The 26,171-nt window shown below is 42.9% G+C and overlaps 2 protein-coding genes across 10 annotated transcripts in view; both read left to right on the top strand.

Annotated features, from left to right (window-relative positions):
- The window catches only part of RCL1 (RNA terminal phosphate cyclase like 1), a 32,614-nt gene extending 23,501 nt beyond the window's left edge, over window positions 1-9,113 (top strand). Inside the window, exons 8-9 of the mRNA XM_055791264.1 lie at window positions 2,929-3,032; window positions 7,591-9,113. Coding sequence (XP_055647239.1) covers window positions 2,929-3,032; window positions 7,591-7,741 — 255 coding nt within the window. The 3' untranslated portion in view covers window positions 7,742-9,113. The remainder of the gene's footprint in view (window positions 1-2,928; window positions 3,033-7,590) is intronic.
- A 14,113-nt stretch (window positions 9,114-23,226) lies between these two features.
- JAK2 (Janus kinase 2) overlaps window positions 23,227-26,171 on the top strand; it is a 91,699-nt gene continuing 88,754 nt past the window's right edge. For 5 of the 9 annotated variants that reach the window (XR_008744708.1, XM_055790252.1, XM_055790253.1 and 2 more), the window contains exons 1-2: window positions 23,228-23,386; window positions 24,110-24,176. The gene's annotated coding sequence lies outside the window, so the exon portion shown is untranslated. Of the gene's footprint in view, window positions 23,387-23,915; window positions 23,934-24,109; window positions 24,177-26,171 lie in introns of those variants that run through there. The other 4 variants (XM_055790256.1, XM_055790255.1, XM_027792833.2 and 1 more) reach the window with 2 other exon arrangements.

Here is a 26,171-nt window from a genome sequence, read left to right as displayed (position 1 = left end):
GTGATCATGAAAAATAGGGGAGGATGCAATATCTGTTTAAGGCTGAGTTCTTTAATGCAGAAAGGTTGAGTTGTTAGGGGGCTTGAAGGTGCAGGAGGAGTAAGGCTGAGTTTTTTTATTTAACTAGAAGTAAAAAGAGTAAAGCATTTCACTGAAGGCTTAATTTTAGAGATGGTCTTTCTACAGTATGACAAGACTGCTCCATTCTTCTAAGGAAAACCCAGAACACCCAAAACCAACCAACCAAACAACAACACCCCCCCCACCCCCACCCCACCCCAAACCCTCTGTACTTCACGTAACAAATTATTGAGTTAAGCAAGTATGTACTGCACAGGTAAGAGAGGAAATTGTGTGAGTATATGCCAAAACATAACCAAGACTAAATCAAAGCTGGGGTCAAACTTAGAAGAATAATCCTCTCCAAAACAGTGTTATCCAGTACCCAGTACTGTGATATTTGTACGTGCGTATCAGCTGTGGTATTTGTATAACGGCATTTCAAAATGGAGTGATTAAGTGATCCGTGTATCTAATTTTCACATCCAGCTGGATCTGGCTCTGTTGTCAATGGAAACGATAATGGAGAAACTGCAATGAAGTGAATTAATATAGACTAGAAGATGCATCCTGGGTTGGTAACAAGTGCCAGCTATTTTTGGAATAAATGTCAGTACTTTGGCTCTGACTTTGCCCATCTCACTTCTCATGGGGACGTTGGTTTTTATTTTGTACTCTTGAGTAAGTGGCAGGGGGACTGAGAGAAAAAAGTTGGCTTCCTTAAGAGTGGCATGTCCTTCCTTTGACACATTACTGTTCTGTCATCATTAAATTACAAGCAAATTACTTAATTTGTCTGCCTGGCAACTGCCTCTGTGGGAATGGGCATAACAGCACATTGTTAATGCACAGCAGTAGTAAGGACAACTGACTCACTGCAGCAAGAGAGTTCACGTAAGCATCTAGGATGTGATGGATGCATCATGGGTTGCTATATTGTTAAGGACGTGGTTATCTCCATGCTGATTGGAGCTTTTGTCATAAAAATAGATGTTTTCTGATTTTTTTTTTTCAGCTTTAGAAAAACAAAAAGAAGCTCAGAAAATTTAAAGTTTTCATCCAAGTGTTTAAAACCATTTTGAATTATTAACAGAACTACAAATACAGGAAGTCCTGTGTCAGGAATACTCCTTACCAAACTCTTATCTGCTTCTTATACATGTTTCAGATTGGCAAATGTTGCTGGTGAGAGCTGTGGCTCTAGATCACATCAGCCAATTCTGCAGGTACCCTGTTTGCTCAAGATAAAGCACAATTTTTATCAGCTTCATAGACGGCATTAGGTTGAGTGCATTAACTTCACTTTTGGTATGTCAGGTTCACACAGTTAAAAGGGCAAGGGCTGCTGTAAGAGCATGTTGCTAGGAGTTAGGTCATGGTAGTGAATGTAATGGAAAGATGTTCATTCACTGTGGTGTATCTTTTGTTGCATGAAGTGCAGAGGCTTTTTTCAGAAGAGTGGAGCTGAGATGTGTTACACTGAAGCAAGGCTATCTTGAAGATTACACCTTCAGTAACTCTTCTTGGAAAGGTCCTCCTTTCTGCCCTCGCACCAAGTAAATGTGATGAGGTTGTCACATCATTGCGTTTTCTTAATCTGTGTAGTCCAAAAGTTACTTTGCCCCTCCTTTGCCTTTTTGGGTTATGGTTTTATCTCTTAAAGCAGAGGTCCTCAAACTTTTTAACCAGGGGGCCGGTACGCGGATGCAGTGGCAGGCAGCCATCTGCGGCTGCTTGGTTTCCCCCCCCAACCCCCGGCGGGGGGGGTCTGTAAATACCAGGGGCCGGATTGAGGACCCTGGGGGGCCATATCTGGCCCGCGGGCCATAGTTTGAGGACCCCTGTCTTAAAATGATGGCAGGTTACTCCTTGCCCACAAAGGTAACTGTCAGTTTAACTCGCTAGAGAATTTGGTTTTATAAGAATGAATTTTTAGTTTTGCTCTCTCAAGAGAGCCTATTCAGAGGGCCTAGCATTAGGCCTGATCCAGCAGGAAACTGTTGACAGATTTCACCTGCCTGTGGATCAGGATGAATAAGAGGACAGGCTGAAATCGTGTTATGCCAAATATTTTTTTCTATTTGCAATACATTTGCATAGTAAATAATTAAAGGTAAATTCTCTCTAAAGCAGTTTTGGCTGAAATTATCCCTTTTAATTTATGCTCAAGCTTTGTAAACAGAGAAAGCCTTCCAGTTCTGATTTATGTATGCATCATAGTTAACATGTTCCACATACAAAACAATTTACCATGCACATGTGACTTACTGCAGTCAAATATGTACAGAAGTGTGTAGTTCTACATAATTTTATGAATGGCTCTTTCACATAGCAATAACAGAAAAATATTCCCAATTTAAATATGGGAGGGGAAATGTTTTAAAATGTAATACCACAAAAGTTAGCAGCAAGGGCTTAAGTGGATATATGTGAAACAACTTTCAACTTGCTGGTTTGCACCGCTCGTGCTAAACTATTTGTCCAAATGTAACTTTATAGTTTCCATAAAGTGCTGCAATTCATGGTATCTTCAAATGTACACAAACTATAATTAATATCTGTTTTCAATTTACTGCAAACAAATTATTTAGTGCTTACAGTCTGTGATGTTAGAAGAGAACAGGTTGGGAGAGATGGGAGGGATCTTTAATGTGACCTTGTTACAGGGTTTTCTTTTAGTTCTGTTCTTTCCCAGCCTGCCATGTGAAATCAATTTGTCATTGTTACAAAATCTGGATTTTTATCTTTCTGGCCCTTGAAAATTGGGAGCGGTAATTCAGCTTTTTAAGTATATCTTTCTCCTTCATTACTCCCATCCCAAGTTCTAGTTTGTACAGAGATTAATTATTAAAACATTTTTGTTTGCAGGGAGGCTGTGTAGATTCAACAAATCAGAGCCTTGCTCTGCTCCTCATGACCCTTGGACAACGAGATGTTTCCAAAGTCCTGTTAGGACCTCTGTCTCCATACACGTAAGTTGTTTTGTTCTGTTTAATTACCCATCTTGTTTAATTCGCTAGTTTTATTGCACAGCTGTTTTTTGTATATGGAAGACCTTTGCCTGTGGCTATGAACAGAACAACTTGTACCCATCTTCAAATGAGACAGGTGGTGTAAGTTACCTAGTGTTTATTTCTACATGTTAGAAGATGATTCCCTTACTGTTCTCTGTTATGCCGGGTTCTGAGAATTGCAGAGCTGGGGTTTATTGTTGGTTCCTGGATTGTAAGTGTACATCAGTTTGCTTTTTGTTGCCTAGCGTACACTACTGTGTTTTCCTAGTGATCTTTCTGTAACTGTGGCCCCAAACAGCACATTTCAAATGGCTAGCCAAATGCTAAAACTGTGATTGTCCATCAGTAAGGAAACAGCTTAAGAGTTCAAATCATGGAGGTATGTGCAACCCCTAAGCTTTAGTCCTACCAGGCAGTGGACTGCTACTTAGTCCTTCAGTCTCAATTTTTGTTAAAGCTTTGTCTGTGGGTGGTAGTGGTTCAGAGGATAGAAAAAGACTAAATTTCTTATGTTGCTAGTTGCAGCACACAGGTTAGGGGAAGGGCATCCAGTACCAAAAATCTCATTTATCTGATTTTTGATATCTGACCAAAAATCTGTCAGACTGACAAGTAATTGACTAGATCACGATTGTTCCTAGATACTGAGCAGTTTTCCTTTAATAAAATGGAGGGAGGGTTGTTTAGCTGACAATGGCATCAAAAAATAAGACTATGAACTGTCCTTTTTCGGTTATCATGGTACCGGTGCTGTATATGTGAAAGGTACAGTACTGTGATAACTGAAGAATGGTGGTGCCATCACATAAGAGCTAGAAATTGCCTAACTGCTACTCTCAACCCCTGATACCTTGGAAACAACATTGATCAGATTTTGTAGGTAGCCTGCAGTTGCACAGGGGTAATCCCCTGTAAAGTAAGTATCCATGTGAAAGGCTTACAAAAAGCAGGTATTGGTGTCTGAAGTGCGCAGTTAAGCATGTGAAACAAAGCAGTCACTTCTCATTGTCCAGTGGGGTGTTTTGGGTTTTTTTTTTTTTTGTAATGCTGTGAAAATCATGCAAACATACTAGCTTATTTTGTAAGCAGGCTGATTTCAAGTGAGTGGGTTGTAACTTCTTCCAAATTAAGAGTGGCTGGCAGGGATGAAGGTCAGGAGCATACATCCTGAGGCAGCATGTGTTACAGGAGATCATACAATCTGTGATTTCTGTGATTCATTGGTCCTATGAGGGTCTGTTCAGAGATCACACAGCTCTGTCTGGAGCACCCCTATGCCCTCACCAAGGCTGCTTATAAACGGTGGGGAAATTTGCCTCCTGAGCAACTCACTGGATGCACAGGCTTTTGAAGTGCAACTGTAGCTCTGTCAAGTTCCACTTCGTTGTCTCCTTTTCTCTCTTGGCTATGAGATCCCTGCATTTAACTCTTTCACCCTGTGGAATCTGAAGCTATTTATAAGCCCTGTTAAACTAGATTGACTTCCCTGCCTAGCACCGTGCAGCGCACGTGCGTCAGTTCAGCTGGCAGATGGGAGCGCTGTGTGGGGACATGGTGCTTTGGAACACGTCCATCAGAATGAGGAAACATCTCCCAGACGGGTGCATTTTCACAGGAGACATCCTTTGCCCCCGCTAACGCCGGGTGGGGTGGGGGCAGGGCTTTCCTGAGCGGCCTCGGGGCGCCAGTCCCAGAGACCACCTGGCCCGCGGCCACCTGGATTAGCGCCTCCTGCCTTACCCTCCCGATTTCGCAGCGGTAAGCGCCGCTGTCAGGCCGAGCTTAAAATCAAAGGCAGGGTGCTGGCGGCGGCGGCGGCTGGCAGAGCGGGCTGGGCTGCGCGCCGGTGTGTCGGCGGGGGCCGGGCCTGCGGGAAGCCTGAGCGCCCCGCGCCTTGGTGCGCTGGGTTTGGGGGCCGCTAGCCGGGGGCGGGTAGGGCGCCTCTGCCCGCCCGCCGGGCCCAGGGCCTCCCCGCGGCGTGGCGCCCCCTGGCGGGCGCGGGGCCCTTCCGCCGCGGGGGCGGGCGCTGTGCCCTGACAGCGAGCTGGGGCGGCGCAGTGGTCGTGTACCTTTTGGTGTTGCTTACCAGGCTCCTGCGAAAAGGTAGCGCTTAGGTAAACCAGGCTTTTTAGTCTTTTTCTTACCCCCCCCCCCTTTTTTTCTTCCTTTTTGTTTATTACAATGCTTTTTTATTTGAAGGGAGCGGTCCCTGAGGAACACCTCCAGTGTGGCTCGTGTGGCTGTCCCTCAACCTGAGAAAGAGTGTTCAGCTCTGCCTTGTTCTTGCATGAACACACTAAATTTCCAGCAAAATAAGATGTCCTTGTACCTCACGCCCCCCTCAGTCCCCGGGTCCATACAGCCTCCTGTTCCCTGAGGCGCAGACTGCCACATGCAAACCGCTCAGCCCTGAGCTAATTCCAGCTTGCTCTCTGCTGCGCTGCCGGCTCACACCCTGCCTTCCCCCCTCTTTTTTCTCCTATTTCCAGGGCTCTTGCCACTTGTGCTACTGCTGCTGCAAGACCGAGCTGGCTTCTTGCTGCTCCCAGGTTCTCCCCGACGTCCCAAGGCAGCCTCCCCCTCGCTCCCACTCCCCCTGAGGCCCTCGGGTGGACCCCGGGGCTGCAGCAAAGCCCTCTGGCTTTTCCTCACTCAGCCCTTATTCAGAAGGGAGAAGAGATGGGAGAAGCACAGTGTGGTCCACATACATGTGAAGGGAGGTACAGGCTGAACTGATCCCACTAACGTGTTGCAGAGTTTGCTGACCAGCTGTTATGATTCTCCCTGAGTCCCTGGCTCCATGCTGCCTCTGGCATTTGTACGTTTTATGCTCTGCCCTCTTTGCAGTTCGGCATGCCACTCCTGCTGTTTTGGGCTTGGCTGCTTTCTTGTCACACTGCCAGAGGTCTGGGAAAGGACCCAGCTAAGGAGAAGGCTGGTACAGAGCTTGTTGCCCATCAGCTTTACTGAAGCATTTGTGCCAACATATGCCGATTTGCCTAACAGCAGAAATCAGAAACCTTGCAGTTGAAGAGGCATGGAAGAAAAGGGGCTTTTCAGTTCTCTCTTCCCACTGTTAATCCATTTTGACATGAGACAGCTGGTGTTTGTGCAGAGGCCAGTTACCACCCCAGGAAGGTGAGATAGATGTACATAGAGCATGGGGTGCCATGTGCCTGCATTCACCCTGTAGAGGTGTTGACTGCTCCAGAGATAACTCAGATCCTGCTAAGTACAGTGTAGGTAATGGCAGCCTCTCTTCATGCTCATACCCGAGCACAGAGTATCAGCACTTACCCACTGGAGTGGGTAAGGCAATTCTTGCTCCTGCAACTTTTGTTGTGCTTATTGACAATTTCTGTGAATAGGAGCTGCCAGGAGGATTTCAGAGGCCTCATGATGTTGCAGTGGGGACAGTCCTGTCCTCTTGGTCCTCTGATTCCCATTTTGTGGGTACTTCGCCTTGATTTGGTGTGATGATATAAGTGTGATTAGCTTGTGATTATTGCTGTCAGCATGCAGAGCAGAGTTTTTTTCCAGATTGCCAGCAAACTAATGTGTGGACTGGACATGCACATGCACAATCCCTTTCTTTAAAAGTTAAATTTAACCTGAGAAGGGCACATACCAATTGCTGCAGGATTTTAAACCTTAGTTTAATACTGCAGGCTTGCTTGTGGCCCTGCTTAGAAGAGACCAGACTTCTGTCAGGAGCAGTTGCCAATTTTGTATTTGTAGCCTTTTGGTATAATTGCTTGTTCCGTGTTTTGGGGAAGCCAGTAGGAATGTTTTCTTAGCTGTTTTTGGTTTTGTTTGTTTAATACTTTTTAGTAGCTTTTCCTGTCACCCTCTAGTCAGTGTGCATTGAGGAGCACTGTGTCTGTTTAGTCTCTTCATGCCTCTCATTCTAAAATTATAAAAGGAAAATTACCTTTTTTCCCCCTAAAAATAAAGAGAGAAAACAGGAAGAATTCTGTATCTGAATGTGATTGTAATAAAATATTTAAGAAGTGGACAAGTTAGTAATACAAATCAAACATGTTATAGTATCTGACATGTCTCTCTCGAAGTATGCACCCAAGGCCAACCTTTTGCTATCCCTGTTTATCTTTTATTTCTGCTTTAAAAATGGGGAGTGGGGGTTGGGCTACAGCACGTCAGTATGGGGTTCATATAGCCCTGATGGACAGTCAGCAGCACCATGAGTAAGTGACCTTGCCTGGCTACATCTCTTCTTTCTCTGTTCTTTCTTCTCTTACCAGTTTGTCTTGCTATGTTACCAGGCTTCCCTTCTCTTTCTGCTCATACAGAGGGTGCAGTGGTTTCAGTAGGGGTCACTAGCCACATTCTACAACACGAGGGAGGAGAGGGCAAACACCGTTTGGAGCCGTTTCTCTGTACTAAGCAATTGTTTTCATGTTCTATTCACTGTGCTTATTGCTAGAATCTTCATTAGTACATACTGTAATGGGCTTTCTGTTCTGTTTTTAAAACTTTGTTGTTTTCTCTCCTTTAGAATTGAGTTTCTGCGACACCTGAGAAGCTTCTTCCAGATCATGTTTAAAATTGAAACAAAGACCCCTGAGGAAGAGCACATGGGTGGGGAGAAAGTCTTAATGACATGTGTTGGCATTGGATTTTCCAACCTTAGCAAAACTATCAGATAAGAAACATCTGTAGGCTTCATGAAATAGGATGACAGAAAACACTGCAAAGATCTGATAAAACCTGCCTTTCCCTGTGCCTTTTCTGGCACAGGGAAACAAATGATGATTCCAGTGCAGAGGTACCCAAGCTTGCTGCATGTAAACAATCAAGCTGACTTTAGGCTATCTAAACAGACCTGTGCTGTTTATAAATGCAATGCCAGTATTCTGTGCTGCATAGAATGCCCAGCTGGAGCCTCAGCTGGCTTGGGACTCTTTGCACTGTATTCCACTGAATGGGACACAAATGCCTCTTCTGTCCCTGTGCTCTCAAGCCTTATTGCAGTGGGTGCTCTAGTTTTGTGTAACCAGGCTTCAGTCATAGCTTTTTCTGAAAGGTTTAGATAGAGATGGAAAACAAGGTTGACCAAAACGAGCTTTGCAGTGCAAAACAAATGATCACAACAGAAACATTAGCTTCTTGAGGTAGTTGCAGAGACAATATTGGCATGGAATTGAAAGTAATAAAGGTGTGTCAGTAATTTTCTTTGTTTATGCATTGCATATGTATAGAATTTGTCAGATGCTTCACTCCTGACTAAATTACATTGATTAAATTACAGTTTCACAGGAAGAAAAAAAAACCAACTGTATTATAATTTTCCTGGATGTGAGAATACTGCAGAAGAGATCACAGCCTGTACCAACTTGTTTTAGCCTCCTCTGCAAAGACAGGCATGGGAGGAGAAACCTCCTTAACAGTTTTTAACATATTACATGTATTTTTTTAGGTTTGTTTGGCATGCCACACTGTAGTTCACAATGAGTTGTGAAAGGTAGCAAAAAAAGCTGTAGGCTTGGAGGGACAAAATTAAATTCAGTAATGCCATCACATGTTGTGCAGCTGCTTCCTTTTGAAAGAGAGGATAATGGTGTATGGGCGCTGCTTGGATTGACAGGTGCAAAAAGTTTCTACCAGGATATAAATATTTACCTAAGAAAGGCTTTTGGTAGATTCCAGGCAAACCTGCTGAAGTTAATACTGAGCTCCTGACAGAAGGAAATAAATTCATACTTGACTTCAGACTACACTCAGTGTATCTACAGTAGAATAAAACAATGTCGAAAGCTGGTATATATATAGACCAAATACTAGTGACTGTGTTATAATGGTCTTAGAAACTTTATCTGATGCCACCGTAAAGTGGGCATTACCTCTGTAATAGGAAAAATGTATATTGGACCCAAAAGGACTTTGGAAAAAAGTTAGGTATTTTGATTAGTGTTTTACTAATATTGCAGGCCGTGTGAGTCATTTTTGTACTGTACTTTGTTCTTGTTGCAATCTATCTAAACATGTTTTGGAAAAATAAAAGTATTTTTTCCTAAATAAGTTTTTATTTCCCTTCAAAACAAAGCAAACAACAACCAAAAAAAAACAACCCTGAACCTTTTCTCCAGCCCTATAAGATGGCAATTCAAAAGATAAATGGCTATTTTGTACTGATACATCTAAAGAACAGCTTTGGGAGTTGCCAGGGTGGGAGGGAGAGGGAGAGGCCCTTCTTAGAATTTACTAGCTTTCCAAAATTTTATTTGCAGCTAAGGGAACCCTAAATAAGATGGTAGAATGTGAAATAAAACTCTTTTACTGTATGTTTTAAATTTCAAGTTACATTAGGAAAAATGCAGGCAAGGAAAAATTTACCTTGCTTACCTCTGTCACCTGTGCAATCAAAAAGCTAGAAACTCTCCCAGTCAAAATTACCCTAAACACAGGGAGCCACTGATCCAGAAAGTAAAATGTACAAGTTAAGAGTAATAGCCACTGAAATAAAAATATAAAGCTGATGCTAATTAAAGATACAAGTTTGTAGCGCAGCTCAGATTTCTAAAATCAGTGTAAGTAAAAATTTGTAAGTGTTGTCACAACTTCAAAAATCAAAAGCTTTATTGTTTTTAAACTTTTAAAACTCAAACTTTGAAGCTATGACAGCTTTTGCAAATGTTCCATTTGCACCAAACTGAAAGAGCAATGTGTTACCCAGGTAGAAGATTGTTCAGCAATTGTGTAAGGTAAGACTATGGTTCTGAATGGTTATCCCTCAGCACTTTCAGGGCTGACAATTCTCTTCCATGTGTCTGGAAAGGTGCTTCTGATTTCATACAAAATACTATGCATCTGCAAGTTGGGTCTAGATCAAAATATGCATGAGTTTTGATTATTCTCTTTTTGTCTTAACATCACAGAAGTGAAAAACAGGGGGAAAAAAAGGATTGTTTGTGTGTCAGCATTCAGAAGGCACCTGATTCAGTAAGGCTTCCTGAGAGGTTTATTTAAGTATGTGTATTTAGAAACACATCTACAGATTCAGAATGTCTGTGCAGGAAGGGGTTTCTACTGCAGAATGTTTCTGAGCACTGACTGTAAAAATCTTCATAATTTACAGCACGAGTGTATTATCCAATATTTTCACCTTGTTCCTTGTGACTTAAATAATGTATGTAATGTACTTTCAGAGGAAACATCCACAATAAATCAGGGCTAAATAAGGCAGCCTAGAAAACATTCCCATTTCTTTTGTATGCATGTTTGTCAGGTTTTTAATAAAAATACTGTTTCCTCATGCTTCACTATTAATGTCAGTAGCAAGTTTACCTCTAAAACAGTGTCAAGATTTTGTTCTAGGCTTTTCTAAAGGAATAATATATGAATTCAAAGTGAAGAAGAGCTGATTTGGAAGGATCTGGCTGTTTCCACCTTAGAAGAACCAGCTATTACAGAATGCACAGGCTCCTTAACAGCTTCTTACTTAACAAAAGCAGGGGGCTAATCTAAAGCTACACCATCTGGGGCTGGCCTTATCACAGGAAGAATGTGGCAGCTCCCTAAATAGTTTTTCTTAATTTTCAGTTTCAAAGTACAAATAAGGAATGAACATCTGTTTCAGCCTGCAGAGTTAAATAAGCATTGTAAGCAGATGGTTTTTAAGACTTGAAAATTATGGTAAGAAGTATTAATGAAAAACCAAGGAGGTGGGTATTACAGAATTCTATTACCCTTCTTTTCCCTCCCCTGTCCCACAGATTTACACAGAAGAGATCGATTTGGTCAGAAATGGCTGAATAGCTGTTGAGACATTGTAGGAAAAATACAGGAAATTATCAAAATCCTCACTCACCTGACTAAAACACAGAGTAAAAACTTAACCATGCTTATTAAGTTCATGGCATTTTCTTCACTGACCTAGCTTTCAAAGAAAGAGCTGCTATGAGAGAACTTGACTGAAACTTCTGTTTTCACACCTTTTCAGATTTCAGTAAAATCTCTCATTGATATCCTTTGCCTTATATCTTCTCCAAGCAAGAACAATGCGATTAATTAACTATTTGAATTGGTTTTGCCAAGTCATAAGCACATAAATTTTAAAAAGATGCATTGTTTGCATTCATGTAATGAAATTCTTGGCTTTACGGATTTTTATCCTCTGTTCCAAAGTCTGTGTTTTGGAGAACTGCCTTTGTGCCTGTGGTGCAGAAGAATGAAGTGACTCATTTGTATCCCACAAGGAGCTGGACTAGAAAATATCAAGATCCACAGATTCTCAGGTCTGTGCAAACATTTATCTCACCTTACAAGTGCTATAAGCACATTGTGGCACTACAAGCCTGTCATGAATGCGTGGTTTAGGTTGAGTCACTTAAAAGCATTACCATGAAATGTATGAGCAAAAAAGTTTTAATAGGAGTTTGTGGGAGTGTGACTTCAGAAAGTTTGATGGCAAGGTTCGCTCTATTACTTACTACTTAGATAAATCACAAAAAGAATTAAGTTAAAATTAAGCTGGAATGGTTTACACAGACTAAAACTGTGAAAGGCTAAGGGAGACCTTCCCACTGAGTCACAAGGTTCGGAGTGGACCCCCTTGCTTTCTAAACTCTTAACAGAGCTTAGGTGCGGCTGGATCCACTCTTAGTCTCAGACCTGGACAATGGTTTATGTCTAAAGAATATAAGGAATATTCACAGTTTAATGCTGGTCATAGGATGTTAGCAGTGCTTGGTCATAGACTAATTTACCATTTACAAAGTGAATTGAATGGGATTTATGTAAATTATAGAAATGGCTTAAATATGGATTCAGAACAATGCACTTCTTATTATGAAGTTACTAAATCAGTTCACACACACATGCACACAGACACGAATGAATAGAAGTGCAGAGATATATGTACAAAGATACACCTGTTGCGACTTCCCCTCAAGTTCAGTGCATACTCACGTCTGCTGCCTTCGCATTTCTCCACAGATGAAGGGCTGAGCCTTGAGGCAGAGGAAAATTAGCCCAGGTGTTGTCCTCAGCTTTCTGTGGTGGTCCCTCTTGTACCACAGACTTGGGAGACTGAGTTCTGAGAAGCGTCCTGCTCAGAAGGAGATGCTGCTTGCACTCTGCTGTGGTCCAGGAGAGCTCAAAAGGCCTCACTGAGGGCCTCTTTATAGGGTTGGAGATGATTTGCTTTAGTCATCAGTAAACTTCTATCCTGACCGTGATCTGACGTAATTAATGGCGTTTTCCCCAAAATTCCATTGACTGTGGTATCATACCACTTGGAGTCATAATAAAGAGTGTTCCCAGGCTTGTTAGGGATGTTATAGTCCAGATAAGGAATGCTCTAAGGATGTCAGGTGGTGGTGGTGTTCAGATAAGGGATGTTTCTAGTACAGCCAGTGCTGTTTCCCACTTCGGTCCTGCAAGAGTTGCCAGTACGGTCAAGGGACTCTTAAACAACTGCCGAGCTCATGACACAGAGGCTAAGGCCTAATGGATTCCAGAGTTTGTGGAGCAGCCCAGGGGAGGGAGGGAGATGTACCACCACAAAGCCTAAATCTCCCTGGCTTATTTCTGCTCTTTTTTTCTGTTTTTGTTTGTTTGTTTGTCTGTTTTGTTCATAGGAGTTGTTTGGGTTATTTTGTCTACAGTCAGTTCTTGCAAAGACCAGATCCTGCCATTTTTACTTAATAAAGATTTCTTTTGTGATACGTCCCTTTCTCTGCTGATCTGTTCTCCAGCCTCCTGTTAGCTCCATAGCTTTTCCTATGTTGTACAAGCTGCTGTGGGGTTCTGAGTTGCTGGATCATTTCCCTGCTCTGTCCCCTGGTATGTACATGGATTTCTCTGCGAGCGAGCTCTCTGGCCACTCACCCAGACAGCTTCCCTCTCTTTTGTCCAGCTGTCACTCCTGTGACTCACTGCAGGGACTTTCATCCAGGGTTTATAAAACAGAGAAGTGAATAGATAACTTGGAGTTCTTCTAATGTGCCCTAGTAGTCCCCAGCTGTGGAAACAAAGCATTGCCCTTGTCTCTTCCATCTCAGATGTCCCCTTGAAGGCTTGCCATCTTGAAGTCGGAGAGTTTAGGACCAAGAGGGGTTGCTAATTACACCAAGTCTGACCTGTGTGTTAGTACAGTCTTCCTCCTTCGAGGGAAATGACAGTTTTCAGAAGGGCCTCCACTCTTCACCAGGAAAACTGAGGCATGGTATTTCCATTACACAGTTCTGTGAATTTGTTCTAGCATTTAATCACTTGCTGTTTAAAAACAAGTACTTATTTTACCTGGTCAGCTTTCAGGTCCTGGTTCTTAGAGTACTCAAGAGCCTTGTGTGATCCAATATGTTTTCACCCCATGAAAGACCTCAAAGGACAAAAATTTTTGCTTTGGGATCAGAAAGCCTTATCTGACACACAGACAAAAGGTCTTCTGGCTGAATCCCCTGAGTTTTGAGGTGAAGCAAGAAAGCAAACTACTTACTAACACTCAAAGTTTCTTGCTGATTAGCATTAAAAGATATGGGCTGCTTTAAAACCAGTGGCACATCATGTTACTAGACAACAGGCTCATTCTTACAAAGTCCTGGGCCTAAGGGTTGCACAAGAGAAAATCTTGACATTCAGCTCCACTCTTATGAAGCTAAAAGACTGTACTCTTTCAGGACCCTCTGTTAAGTAAGCAGACCTAGAGTTGCATTTACTTAGCAATATTGTGGGGGTTTCTCCCTTTAACTTCCACTGGTGAAAGTCCTGACTGTATTTCACTATATAAGGTGTCTACCACTGCTACTACAAAGACTATTTCTGACACAAAGACAGCATTGGCTGAAGAGTTGGAGATCTGGGGACTTGATACTACTTTTTATCTCCTTGCTTTTCACAGAAGCAGGGCAGGGAATACAAATTACCTTCTTACATTTAAAATATTATAAAATATTGTTCTTTATGCCACTAACATTTTATAGGGAATAAAAAAATATATTCACAACCCTTGTGTACATGCCAGAATATTTTTGCAGCACTAGCTCACATAACAAATCAAGAAATGCAGATGCTAAGGATTTCAGTAACTGTGTGTCAGCTACCCCTCTCATGACAATCCACTCCTGCCGGTGTTCCTGCAGCTGCTAGCCAAATATTAAACTCTGCAAGCTGTGTGTGGCATGATATGTTAGTTTCACTTTTGGGGGGAAGCAGAAAAGTGGCGATTCCAAGTAAAATCAGCCTCCTTTGCAATCTTTTCAGCTTGCTTCCTCTACCATTTACTGAATGGTAGCCCATTCATAGATCAGTAGAGTATTTATTTAAGTTGCCTGCTGCAGCATCTCTTCTACACAAACTAGCTGCCATTTTCACAATTTCTGCTGACTAAAAATATCTCCAGCTGCGTTTGCTGGTAGTTGTAGGCTTTTCACCTATGGCTGACTCAATTGCATAGCAGCAGAGCAGGCAGAAGAGAAGACATTAAAAAAAAAACCTGGAGGGATGGATTCAGGTGGCTCACCTCAGGGGACCAGGTTTGCCCCCCTGGTCTAGTTGTGCCAAAGGTGGTTCCAGGGCTGCAGGGCATTTTTGTGGCTTCTCTGGCCCCAGGAATGCCAGGTTCAACTGTGCTCGACACTGGATATGGCATTTAGCAAAAATAATGAAAAACAGCTTTCCTTCATTTCTGTGGATGAGAACTAGTTGTACTCATTCAAGCAGTTAGGTAAACACTTCTAATTTTTTTTTTTGGTCCTCCACATGAAATTTAGCTTGGAAATTACATATTTTGAAGCTACTCTCTGTGAGGGCCAAACTGAGTTAATTACTGTTTCTGCCTCACATACAACTACCTCAGCAACATCTGTTACATCAACACAGAAGGCAGGCTAGGAAGCTTGATAGCTAGCGATGTATTTCCCTTTAATTAAGGGAGAACTTTCAGGCCTTGTTTTTCATGTTTGCCTACGTGTGAGGAACACTTGCTGGAACTGCTTATCGAAAAATCTTCCTCCTCCAAGAAGAGGAGTTTGTGGAAGCTGTTTCTGGGTCCTATGATGTTCTCTCTGAAAGCTCAAACATTTCCATTACGCTACAAAGAGTGGAATGGGGAACCAATGTTTTTAAACATAATAGTTGCTGGGTGCATTTTTTTTTAAATAGGAAATGAAAACAGTTGGATTTAATTTACTGTTTTAATTACAAAGAAAAGACCTAATCAACGTGACTGGAGTTCAAAAGCAAAGGAGAAAAATAAGAGCGACTGACACAGGTTTGATGTTATTTGTGCCGATGTAATTCCAGAGCAGCACTGACAGTTACTAGTTAATTAAAATTATGTACAGTCTGACCCCACAATTAACTAATTAAAGCAGTGTTACCAAAGTGGTGTCCTGTGGGACAGACCTCTCTCTTTACAAGTGCTTCTTAGCTGGTTTGCACAGATATTTAGCAGGGTACCTTTCTGAATTCAGACAGGGAAATTTACTTCTCTGTGAAAACCCTGTGCTTCTGCTAGTTTTAACTGGAATTGGTCAAAAGGTTCAAAAGCAAAACAGCTATGCTGAAGATACTTAATAATTTATTTTTAACCTAAAATGTTTTGATGTTACAGTTTTGCCAGTGTGCATATTTGATATCAACATTGATATCTAGATGCTTCCTGGAGTAAATTACTTTTTCAGAAATACTGATAAAGCAAAGCATCTCATACTGACTCTCACTTCAGCAATAATTACTTAGGACTTCTGAAAAATCAGCACAATGCATATTTTTATAATTTCATTTCAAACTGAAATGTGTTTCTGATTTTAAATTAAACTCTGCTCATTCTTTTTGAGGACTGACTGTGAACGGTAACACAACTTGTTATTACTTTGTACTATCAACCCAACCAGAAATAAAACTGAGTAGAAGCAAAAGTGAAACTCAGTGTCTTTGCTTCACTCTCTAGTACTAAGATGAGAATATCAAAGTGGAAAAAATTACTACAAACAACTGAAATGTTTCACTTTGAATTTACAGTACGCAATTTAAAGAGTTTTAGAATCTTCATAAAAGGTTCTTGCTTGTATATTTATGTGTGTACCAAAGATCTTGCTCTTCAAGGTCTCTGGTGATAGATGTGAATATAGTAGGCAGTTTGGAAAATGTCCAAGATAAACTTGGTTCAGTGTTACAACATTAAATTCCATACTGCATTAAAGTAGCCTTGTAATTGTATCTTAATCATACACAAAAGTGCAAAAAAAATTTTCAGAAATATCATTACGGTTGAGATCTCTAGAGGAAGATCCCAGAATTTCAACAGCAGACCTTGAAGGGATTTAGTTCTCTGTTCTGTTGTCTTCTGTTCTTTTAGTTTCTAGCTGTATCACACTCACATCCTGTCACACTGGCTAAAGTGGATTAAATTACATTAACAGATTAAATCATAATTAAAAAACCCAACAGGATAAGAAATTACTGACCAAAATGAATTTATATAAACATTAACTTTTGAAGCTTCCTGACTTTCACAGATAGTTGGTGCTGCTAAACAAGTTCAGGAAGGGTAACTTTCTGTAACAATGCAAAGCAAAAGCACCTTGACAGAGCTGCAGTCCCTTGCACTTAAAATCAGATATCAATAATTAGTACATCTTTAACTTCTAGAAACCTTAATTTGAAAAATCCTTAAGAGAGGGTTCCACCTCAATGTCCACAGTTATCTTGAAACATAAAAAATTCCAATATATGTGCACATGTGAAAATATCTGTTTCAAATAACAAACGTACTTTCCACAGACAGATGCCTGGTCATTATACAGTCCTGAACACTGCACAGGGTGAAGCTATTTACATGAACCTGGGCTGGAAACTTTTAATCTTGCATTTCTCAGATTAATCTCAATTTCTGAGTCCTCTAAGGGTTTGGAAACTCCAAGGCTGAAAGAAGAAATACTAGTTTGTTTAGTATGAGGGAATTGGGCTGCTTCCCATGTTTGACTAATGTAAGAAAGGCTGAGGTGATTCTGCTTAGATTTTTCAAAAGAAAAAAAAAATAAGCCCGGTCCCCTCAAAATATGTTACAAGAGGTTTTCAATTTAGTAGACTTCCTGACTCCCAAGGGATTTTCAAATACATTTTTTGTGTGAGTTATGAACTATTTTCCTGGTGTTAGACAGACTCAGGAAGGCACAACTTTAGCTCCTCTTTATTATTGAATATAAATACATTCGATTTGCATAACAGTGTAACCAAAACCCATATGAAATCACATATCATTGTGTTTAGGAACCATTTAAACATAGAGGATATACTGCTCTAAAGATGAAATAGTCTTGGGGGAAAACACAACAAAATGAAACAAAATTGAAGGAGAACCTTGAAGTGGAGACAATCCAGATTTGGTTAGGAAATAAAGTGCAGCTCAGTGGAGACTTATACTGATAGCCTCCAGAAGCATCTGTATTGCAATCACTTAGTTTTGACTGCAGAGCTGCAAACAAAGACTGCAAGACTAGCAAACACTGGAAGCAGAGGCTTGCTTTGTCTACACTTCCAGGTTCTCCTTCAACTGAGATTGCAGTTTTATTAATTTTGATTTGTTTCATACTGTTAGCAGGTTTTGTTGAGGAAGGACAACCTCAGCCAAACTTTTCTTACTGGCTCTTTTCCTCACTGGATGGTGCTAGCATATGTATGTATCTGTTTACTCCAACACTAAGCAAAAATCTCTGAAAGTCACAAAGTGACAATAAATTTGTGGTTCCCTGTAATGCCATTCATACCTAGACATTTCCCATCAGTGGACTGCATTTCAAACTTCGTTTTCAAGAAGTTCTACAGTTAAGACAATCACTTCCACTTACTTGCCTGCCTGCTTTTTCCAGCTACATAACTTGGCTGCACACTGGTTTTTAGCCTATAATAGGAGGAAGGCACATGTTCCTTAAAAGGAAATCCCATGCCGCTGCTGCTCAGTTGTGACCCAGCTAACTTGGCAAGAAATTAATGTCTCCATCTCCAAATCAGATCCACACCAACACATGGATGAGCGTTCAAAGGCTTGGAACACTCAATAGAACCATGGGCAGTGTGGAGACCAGTGCAGGCATTGCTGTTCACATGAGACAACTGTCTTCATTAAAGAGCAAATTAAAAAATTACTTGCTCTTTCTCTATTTGCAGAAACCATACCAGAAACTAGTGAAACCAACAAAACAAGAATAACTCAATTTGAAAGACACAGATTAAAATCTTATTCACTACATGTGGTTGATCTGTGTATATGCTACCAGTATAGGTAAGAAATATAGCAATACCATCTTTTTTTCATCCAAGTTTTATTGCCCCTGCACATCCAGCGCACACACACACACACATCACACAAACCAAGAATCTGTAACATAGAGCACTATTCCTGTTCACTGCAGGCTGTAAAGTGGACTTCTTCACTGTCTTCTCCTTGGACCGCTTGGAGGGAATGCCAGAGAGCTGCTGGAAAGGGGCAGCTCCTGGAGGACGTTAGGGAAGGGAGACAGGGCAGTTACAGACACAGAGGAGGGGGGAGCATTACCTGATTTTATTCCTGTTTTCTAGAAGTCCTTATACAGCAGTTAGTCACTGTAGCATCTGAGTGCTTTTCAGTTGCTTAGCAATTGAACTGATGCCTGTTCTTCGGGTGGGGGTGTGTGTGTGTGTGTGTGTGTGTCTGTGTTGGTTTGTTTGGTTGTTTGGGTTTTTTTTCCCTCAAAGACTGTTGTATGATACAGCATTTTGTACCTCATCAAGAACACAGGAGGCTGTTAGAGAAGGTAGTGGCAAAGAAATGCATCTTCCACAGGAGCAGTGTTCCAGGGTAGAATTAGTGTCTGGGGAAGTACCTTCTGCATTCTTTGGTATATGCTCCAAAAATCAGTCTCTGCAGAAATATATTGCAATGTTTTTTCAGGTGCTCTCTACTGTCTCTCAGAGGAACAGTTATCACATGAATGCCTAGAGTAGGACAAACCATAGGAACCCTCAATGCCAAGAGATGGCTTTTTTTCCCTAGGTTTTTTTTCCCCCAAATGGATGAATTAGAAGTGTGTCCTTTCAGGAGCTGAATCATATGCAAACCTATATTTACAGGTATTGGTTCCTCTTTTCTCCTCCAGGAAGAAGGTATTCACTCCTATTGCTCAAGGAAGTAGGTTTCAGAGAATGACTCTAAATAGTGACAAAGTTTCCTTCAAGGGTGTTCCTTATTACATGTATTCAACGAAAAAGCATGGGTTTTCAACCAAAATACATTTTCCTCTAAGGCTGGGTGTACACAGAGAAGGAGAAAACCCACCACAACATATGTACTTAAGCATTAAGTATTTTACGCCCAAAAGTAGAAAGAAAAGTGAAATACATGCAGACAGTCAGATTTCACTGATTTTACTTAAAATAAGTAACTTCCTTAGCCTAATTTATGAAGGTTTTACAGATAACTCCCCCATCCTGAATACAGAATGTGCTTTGATTTTAATTTCAGCTGAAAATGATAGATCTAAATCCAACTATGAGAATTCTTCAAGCAACTACAACAAAACTGCTTCTATCTTTTTAGCTGTTTGAATATGGAAATAAAACAAAATCTATTTCCTGGTTTGTAAGCAAATCTCAAAGTTGGAACACAGGAGTACTCAAGAAACAAAACTAAGCCTTTTGCACATGTGGCAAGTTTTAAAATTTGCCTTGAAAAGCAAACCAACTCTGAAAGGAAGTTATTTCAACAGTTGTAAAAATCACATTTTGTGTATAATTAGTAGTATTTCTGTCCATTATTTGGGGATATGTTTACTAAATTTAGTGTTTTACACTATGTTTACAATGTTGTTTAATTTAGGATTCTGTGGGTATGCCTGTGTTAACTACATTGTTCACATATCTGTGTTTCACATGACATGAATATGTGAAATGAAATGTGCAAACAGGATGACATTTCAATCCCTTTAATTTCCCACCTCACAGGCTGACAGTTCTACATAAGTGCATTGACATTCAAACGTATGGAGACTGTGTATGGTCATTTAGCAAAGAAAAAAGGAAAGTGGGATGCTTAAATGGTAATAAAATGCAAATCTGAGACACTGACAGTTTTTGGGTGCAAGCTGCCTTTGAAAGGACTTGTTAAAAAAATAACAGAGTAGCAGGAACACTGCTGAAAGTAATGAACAACCCTGAACAGACTAAGGGTATTTCGTAGGACAATAATGTTCCTTGCTATACTATGCTAAAATGTGTTTAATTATTACAGAAGACAAACAAAAGTAAAAATGCCTGGTATCAGTAGATAAGCTGTAATGTTTGGAGTCCCAACACAGATAGGTCTTTTACAGCCTTGCCAACTGATAGCGTCCTTTACCAGTTAAGATTTTAGGAAGTTTTGTGAGTACAAGTAAACCTGAACCTATCAAAACATTGAAACTTAATCATATAAGGATTTCCCATCAATTTCAGCAGAATTCTTTGCATTTGCAGGGTTCTGTCCACAGAGATCTTTATGAGCAGAGTCTTAGATATGCAGTGAGCACAACCAACCTAGTACACTGCTCTTCTAGTCTTTTAAGTGGTCTGGATAGTGGTGGTATAGTAAGTGATCCTATTTCGGAAGATTCAGGACACTTTTATTTTGCAGTTTATTTCCTTTCCCTGTTTGCAAGTTTTCAGTGTCACTGCAGTACATGCTTGTGTAAGTTTTCCACATTGCAGCCTGGAGAGACATTAGAAACTAAAATCAAATCATTAGAGGATGTAATACTATGGAAAATGTTCAGTGAGATCAGGGTCTAGATATCCTAGAAGAAAACATGCTGTAATTGACTTTATTTCAAAATCACCAGGTGTCCTTTTGTAGTGGGTTTTCATGGCAGGGCTTCGGTAGCAGCAGGGCTTTCCAGGTGGCTTCTGTGAGAAGCTGTTAGGAGCGTCCCCTATGTCCGATAAAGCCAACGCCAGCCAGCTCCAAGATGGACCCACCGCTGGCCAAGGCCAAGTCCATCAGCGACAGTGGTGGTGCCTCCGGGATAATGTATTTAAGAAGGGGGAAAAAAACCTGCTGCGCAACAGCAGCCAGAACAGAGAAGTGAGGCTGTATAACAGAGAAGTGAGGCTGTATGAGAGCAACAGCTCTGCAGACCCCAAGGTCAGTGAAGAAGGAGGGGGAGGAGGTGCTCCAGGCACCCGAGCAGAGATTCCCCTGCAGCCTGTGGTGAAGACCATGGTGAGGCAGGCTGTGCCCTGCAGCCCATGGAGGAATTCACACAGGACCAGGTGGATGCCTGAAGGAGGCTGTGACCCTGTGTAGAGTCTGCTTCTGGCAGGATCTGTGACCCTGCTGGGGACCCACGCTGGAGCAGTCTGTTCCTGAAGGACTGCATCCCATGGAAGGGACCCCATACTGGAACAAGGCCAGAGCATGAGGAGGGAAGTGCAGTAGAAACAATGTGTTATAAACCAACTGTTAACTCCCCTTCCCTGTCCCCCTGCTCCACTTAGGGGGAGGAGACAGAGAAGTTGGGACTGAGTTGAGCCCTGGAAGAAGGGAGGGGTGGCGGGAAGGGAAGGTATTTTAAGTTTTTGGTTCTCATTATCCTACTCTGATTAGAATGGTAATAAATTAAACTGATTTCCCTAAGTGGAGTCTGTTTTGCCCATGACAGTAATTGCTGAGTGATCTCCCTGTCCTCATCTCGACCCAAGAGCTGTTTGTTAGATTTTTCTCTCCCCTGTTCAGGAGTTCAGGAGGGGAGTGATAAGAGTAGCTTGGTGGGCAGCTGACATCCAGCTGGGGTCGAAAACCACCACACCTTTAAACTGCATGTTCAAGAAAACCAAATATGCAAAGCAGTGTATGCACTGCATTAAATTCTAGTTTTGAATTGGCATAGATTTTGTTTTCTGTAAGATGATGTTATGGAACACAGATATACTCTTTTTGTGTGTAAAAAACCCGCATGTTAAGACTGCAGAGATGACAGTGATTAGCTTGTCCTTGAAGAATGATATGACAGCACCAATTTGTTAGCTGACAGCAGCTTGCTTTTGCATGACTTAAAGTTACAAGCCTGAGTCTGTTGGTAGTTTTGAGACTCATCTATCAAACTTTTACATGACCTTTTAGTTCTTCCCTGTCCCACCTTCTGTTCTTCCTTTGTCTCTGGATAAAGACTTCACAGTATGTATTTGTAGCTCAAGGCCTCTGACTCTGGCGTTCTTTCCTTAACCCTCATTTCTTCACGTCAGCAGTCAAGCTGTTTTCTCTTTTTGTTTGTAACAGACAGCCTAGGTCCAGAGCCTTCAGATGAAGCATGTTTATTTGGCATGGACAAGAAGATAAGGAACAAACTCATCCCGTAGGAAGTTACCAGAAAAGTGGGTATCTGCAAGGTTAATACTGTGCAATACATCCTAGGAGCTGGGTCAGAACTAGCACACATATGCGTTGTTTCAAAAGAAAAAAACAAAACCAGAACAAAACAAAAAACCCCCCAAACCCTGTGCATTTTTCCTTTGGCCCAGATAACACACGCACTACTGTAAACGCAGACCACAGCAAAGATGCGCTGCTTTTGTTTAGCACAGCTGAACAAGGCAAGGTCTGTCCCTCAAACTTGCTCTTGCCGGTCCAAGGCCCTCTGCCTCACTGCAGCTCGGGTTTTACCTCACAGCGGCTCCTACCGGTGAGGACAGACCGCAACGCGGGAGAGAGAGGGCGCCCTTGCTCCCCACAGGGCGGGGGGGCGGCAGGCAGCAACCGCCCGCGGGGAGATCCCCCCTCCCGCACCGCCCAGCCCCGCTGCCCCTCCAGCGCCCGCGAGGGAGGCTGCCGCCTGCGCGGGCCAGCTGCTCTCGGCTTGACCTGTGGTGGCGGCGCTGCCGGCAGCCGGCGGGGCTGACAACCGGCCCCAGGTCGGTTTTCCCCGGGGCGAGTGACACCGCGCCGATGGCCGGCGGGGCGCGGCGGACGCAGTAGGCGAGACTCGTCGTCCCCCCCCCCTCCCCCCGCGCCGCCGCGCCTTTCCGGCAGGGGCGGGCAGCGCCGCCCCCAGCCCCGCCCCGCCCAGGCCCCGCGCCGCGCCGCGCGCCGCCCTGCCCCTGCGTGCTGACGGAGCGGCGGGAGCGCGGCGCCCCGCCCAGCGGGAGGGCGGATGCCCCGCCCATCCCTCCCCGTCCGCTCCCCGGCGCGGCAGGGCGGGGCGGGGGGGCCGCGCGGAGGCAGCGGGCAGAGCGCGGCGCGGTTCGGCTGGGCTGGGCGCCGCCGCCGCCGCGCATGGAGAGCGAGCGGGCGCCGACAGGGGAGCTGCCTGCGCGCGCCGGTCTGCCCAGCCGCCGCCGGGGTGAGTGGGGCCAGCGCCGCCCGGCGGCCGTTGCCCGCTACCCGCGGCGGCCGGCGAGGGGGGCGAGTAGGCGGGGGGCCGGGGCGGCGGTTACGGCTCGTCGCCCTCCGCGCCCCGTCCCGCTGCTGGGCGGCCCCGGCGCCGCGTGTGGCGGCTGCCGCTGCCCGTACTGCGCGGCGCCCGGGGGCGGGGGCCCGGGGGGGGCGGGGGCGCGCGGCGGGGCCGGCGCTAGGCAACGCGGCGGCGGGGCCCCGCGGGGGGCGGCACCTGGGGAGGCGGCGGGGCGGGGGGTCGCGGCCGGCGCGGAAGGCCCTGCGTGCCTGGCGGCGCGGGCGCGGGGCGCCGCCGCGTGCCCCCTGCCCCACGTCAGCACGGCCGCTCCCGGCTGACCCGGCCCGTGTGCGGGACCTGGAAGCCGCCCCCTCGCCGCTGGGCGCCGCACCTCCGCCAAGGTGCCGTGCTTGGCTGGCGAGCCTCCTCCGGAACCCGTACCGGTGCCGTTGGTGGGGGGTGGTCGTCCTTGCAAACAGTCACAGAAGCATCTGTGGTTTGTCTTTATATGTCTGTATTGAATTTGCTTCTGGGTGGGGAGGTGTTCTGTTAGCTGTGGGTTATGAATTAATGAATTTCACTTATTTTTGCAAGAGATTTTTTCTTTTTTTTTTTTTTTTAGAAGAGAATTGCAGATAAAACTTCTTCAGTTTAGTGTTTTTTGTTCTGCAGCTGAAGTCTAATTAGAACCTGATTGGCTCTGTCTTCAAGTTTTCCCTTCTAACCTCTGCTGTGACAGGTGAGAAAGTAACACTTTGCTTCAGTTATTCGTAGATTATTTGTCACCAGAGGGACACAGACTGTATTCTTTTTCATTGTTGGGCAGAGGGAAATATAACTAGGATGACTGTGATGGCTACTTACAGTTTCAAGTGTGATTTTTGCACTTGAGATTTGCTTAATGATCAATGTTTCTGACATCTTAGCCCTGTACAGCTTTCCAGTTTATCATGTACTAATCCATTGGTTATATTGTTAGTCAAATTTAATATATATGTAGTTTAGGTTAGAGAGAAATATTTCTAAATTTTGTGTTTTGTGAAAAATCAATACTGACTGGAGATTGTGGAGAGGTTATGTGCACTGTTGAAAAGGGTAGTTTGGATCAGTTGCATGGATTGACTTTTTTTGTCTCCTCCCTGCCCAATCTTCTTAGTAATTGCTGTGGGAGTAACATTGTAGTGATGTTCCTTGGGCATGCACATTTATCGTGCCTTCTTAGGGTTGGTGCCTGAGGATTCAGTAGGAACACAGTAGCTTCACTGTCTTCTGCTTGATGACAATAAGTCCCAAGTGACTTAAGTGGTGTAAATGGAGAATTTTGTAGTAAACAGCTTCACTATTATAGTGTGAAACGATAGAGATCTTAAGCAGTGGTGCACTTTCCAGAGAAGCCTTATAACTGAGCTATTTACAGAGTCTTTCATTTTCATAAGTGCCTACAACAGCAACATAAGGAAGTAGTATTTGCTGCTGGGAGGGGAAGTTTAATGAGCAAGGAGTTCACAGAATGCAAAAAATGGTTTGACATTCTTGTTGATCAAATCAGATTGACTGGAACTGCAGAATGGAAAACGAAAGGAGGCTGCTGCTGCTTCTCACATGTAGCTGTTAAGAGTGGTGATTGGGCTAATAAAACCCAAAGTTCCTATCTCTTTAGAATAACCATTTCCAGACTATGTGGAGTTAATGTTGTGCATGACCACATAGTACTACTAAAGCGAATGTCACTGTCATCTTGTACTAGCAGTAGCGTGTTCTTCCTGAAGTTGTAAGAAAAGCAGCTGCTGAACAACAGGGTTGTCATTTTTGCTATTGGTCTTTTATCTCAGCCCTGGGGCACTTTTACAATATGACCTTAGGTGAACAAAAGCTAAGTGATGATGTTTGCAGTTACAGGAAATAACCTAGCATCTTGGCTGAAAGAACCTTTAGAGGGAAATAAACAAGATTCGGAAATACAGTAATATTAAACAGATACATGAATTAAATGCTGTTAGTTATGTATAAAAGGAAACTACTATCAAAAGTCACAAAACTTTCATTAAAAAGCAGATTAACATAATTAAACATGCAATATGTTTTTATATATAACATGCAATATAAAAAATATTAGTTTTAATACGGTGTTTTGAAAAAACAACCAATGTGGAAGAAGGCAGCCAAAACCTTGTGGCTTTTTAATAAAAATTAACTGGAGCTTTGAGTAGGAGGTTGAAGTAGATGACCTCCTGAGGTGCCTTTCATCCCAAATTATGCTATCCTAGTGCTACTATGCTATTATAGGCTAACATTTCTGTTGCAACACACACGCCACACACCAGACCCCCCTTCTTTTTACCTAGGCTTATATGCAAAACAACATTTTTAGGCAATGCACAGTTATATGTTTTCCATTTAACTTCATAGAGCTGCTTTTTGAAAGCCTCTGACCCTGTCTGTGCACTGATTTCAGTAGGTTCCCTATGAATTCATATGTCCACCCACAGGGTTCTCAGCATGAGCACAGCAGGATGACTGATATGAGTAAGAGTAGCATGATCTGAGTCAACATTTGAGCTCATGCTTGCATTTGTGTTTCTCTTAACTTGTTTCAGATGTGATTTCTTTATCAGAAGGTAAATGAGGAACTTTATGAATTTCTGGATAGAAGGTTTTGGAGATTATTCCATAAGGTAGATACGTTTTTATGGAGGCTTGAAAAAGAAAACCAAAAATGTGTATATACAATGAA

Source organism: Falco peregrinus, chromosome Z (genome assembly GCF_023634155.1).
Source record: "Falco peregrinus isolate bFalPer1 chromosome Z, bFalPer1.pri, whole genome shotgun sequence".
NCBI classification, from domain to species: Eukaryota; Metazoa; Chordata; class Aves; order Falconiformes; family Falconidae; genus Falco; species Falco peregrinus.
The sequence above is the reverse complement of the archived record's forward strand: the minus strand, read 5'-3'. Positions and strand labels throughout refer to the sequence as shown.